At 55.1% G+C, this 2,447-nt stretch overlaps 2 protein-coding genes across 2 annotated transcripts in view; one reads left to right on the top strand and one right to left on the bottom strand.

Moving 5' to 3' along the window:
- Positions 1-418: 418 nt before the first annotated feature.
- Positions 419-1,147, bottom strand: PTSG_10233 (uncharacterized protein; the record flags this gene model as incomplete). The annotated part of the gene is made up of 3 exons (XM_004988515.1): positions 419-633; positions 831-910; positions 1,059-1,147. The coding sequence occupies 3 exons, from the start codon at positions 1,145-1,147 to the stop codon at positions 419-421; spliced, it is 384 nt and encodes a 127-aa protein (XP_004988572.1).
- A 257-nt stretch (positions 1,148-1,404) lies between these two features.
- PTSG_10232 (uncharacterized protein) overlaps positions 1,405-2,447 on the top strand; it is a gene marked incomplete at both ends in the record, with an annotated part of 4,531 nt that continues 3,488 nt past the window's right edge. Inside the window, 2 exons of the mRNA XM_004988514.1 lie at positions 1,405-1,527; positions 1,937-2,138. Coding sequence (XP_004988571.1) covers positions 1,405-1,527; positions 1,937-2,138 — 325 coding nt within the window. The remainder of the gene's footprint in view (positions 1,528-1,936; positions 2,139-2,447) is intronic.

Genomic DNA, 2,447 nt, shown 5'->3' with positions numbered 1-2,447 from the left:
CACACACACACACACACACAGACAGACAGCCAGGCAGACAGACAGACAGATAGACAGGCAGTCAGCCCAGCCAGACACACACACACACACACACACACACACACACACACACACACACACACACACACACACACACACACACACACACACACAGTACGTTGCTGCGTTGAAGGCAATGTCGTTGATGCAATCGGAGTGGATGCGCTTCTCCTCCACGACACGCCCGCCATCCACATCCACATCAACTAGCCGCAGCCAGCCGTCCTCAAATCCAACGGCCGCGAGCCCCTTCGACACGCATCGGCAGCTGCTCGCGTTCCCGGGCAACGCAGCCGACTGCATCACCTGACGCAATCGTGCGTGTGCGTGCGTGCGTGCGTGCGTGTGCGTGTGTGTGTGCGCGTGTGTGAAGCGTGAATTACAGAGTTGTCATCTTCACTCTGGCCATATCTCTGCCAAGGCGCAGCGTGGGGATGCCGTGGATCACACTGCTGTGGCGCACCTTGTATGTGTCACAGGTGCTGTCACCAAATTGGACCACTGCAAGCTTGCGCCGGTGGCACAGCAGTGCCTTGTCGTCGTTGCCTGGCATCGCATCAATGGCAAACACCCGTCCATATCCGGCCGCACACTCTGTGCGTGTGCGTGTGCGTGTGTGTGTGTGTGTGTGTGAGTGAGTGAGTGAGTGAGTGAGTGAGTGAGTGAGTGAGTGAGTGAGTGAGTGAGTGTGTGTTTGTTTGTTAGCGACGTCGTGGTACGTGAGTGGAGGGCGACAAAGCCATGCTGACTGAAGCGAGAAAGCCACACGCAGGGCCAAGCAAAGTGCTCACCGTGCATGGTCAACGTTGCCTTCTTGTCGTCATCACTGGTGTTGTCTGCCTTGTCCAGGCCGTCCAAGATGGCGCTGACGCTGCAGAGAGGAAGCACATGAGAGCGCCAGGGAGAAATGTGGGCATGAAGGAGAGAGCAGAAGCGCGCAATCACATACACACACACAGACAGATAGACAGACAGACAGACAGACAGACACACAGACAGACAGACACACACACACAGACCTCCCCGTTGCAATGTGGTTGGAGTTGGTGGCGGCGAGGATGCGATCGCCGCCGTTCGTGAACCCGAGCGCAGTGATGAGCTGTGACATCCTGAAGGAACGCGGGAGGGGAAGAGGTGGGCAAGGGGGTTGGAGGGTGGACAGGCGAGAGCGGGTCTGTGCTGTGTGTGGTCGCACGTCAGTGAGCAGCAGTGTCTTGCTTCACTTCTTGCTTGTTGCTTCTTGTGTGTGTGCGTGTGTGTGTGTGTGTGTGTGTGCACATTTTTGTTTTCTGCCACTGACACACACGCACACAAGGAACAGCAAGTGGGTGAGCAGAGATGGCAGGGACCACGCTAACGTCTGCTATGTCAGTGCTGGCGGTGCTGCTGGTGCTTGCGGCATGCGCGCTGAACACAGCCGCTGTGCATCACAGGACGAAAAGGGTGCATGACCCAAAGGGCTACGTCTACCACTTGCACTCCATCACGGTGTGTGTGTGTGTGTGTGTGTGTGTGTGTGTGTGTGTGTGTGTGTGTGTGTGTGTGTGTGTGTGTGTGTGTGTGTGTGTGTGTGTGTGTGTGTGTCTGTGTGTGTGTGTGGGTGTGTGGGTGTGGGTGTCTGTGTGTGTGTGCGTGTTCTTGTGTGTGTGTTTGTGTGTGTCTCTCTGTTTCTCTCTGTCTGTCTGTCTGTCTCTCTCTCTCTCTCTCTTTCTCTCTCTCTCTCCGTGCATGTCTGTGTCGCTGTGCTTGCATACTGGCTCTCCTGTCCTTCCTTCCACAACTTCTCTTGCGTGGCTGTACTCCTCAATGCATACCGCTTCCAATTACAAACGCCTCCCCCGCCCTTGCTCATCGTTCTCACACGATTACAACAACGCACGGAACACCACCACCGCAGCACCCGTACATGACCAACGGCATGACCATCCCCAACTGGGACTTCTATGGCTCCACCGTCGTCACCGACGACTACATCCGCCTCACGCCCGACCGCCAGTCTCGCCGCGGCAGCCTTTGGAACACTGTCCCTTTCAACCCGCCCGGCGACGAGGAGTACCCTGGCTTTGAGATTAACCTCCAGTTCCGAGTCCACGGCCAAGGTGGGTGTATGTGTGTGTGTTCTTGTGTGTGTGCATGTGTGTGTGCATGTGTGTACATGTGCGTGCATGTGTGTGCATGTGTGTGCATGTGTGTGCATGTGTGTGTGTGTGTGTTCTTGTGGTAACATGAGCATGTGTGCGTTTGTGTGTCGTTGGACACACGCGAATGGGAATGGATAGCCTCCTGCAGATGTATTTCAACGCCCTCGTCACACATACACACATATAAAGTATATTTACACTGTCAAAACTCTAGATACAAATTATAATGGCAGATGTACATACTAATTGGAACACAACGACACGCGC

The sequence above is a fragment of the Salpingoeca rosetta genome (assembly GCF_000188695.1).
Source record: "Salpingoeca rosetta unplaced genomic scaffold supercont1.35, whole genome shotgun sequence".
Lineage (NCBI taxonomy): Eukaryota > Choanoflagellata > Craspedida > Salpingoecidae > Salpingoeca > Salpingoeca rosetta.
This window is presented reverse-complemented; position numbering and strand designations above follow the sequence as displayed.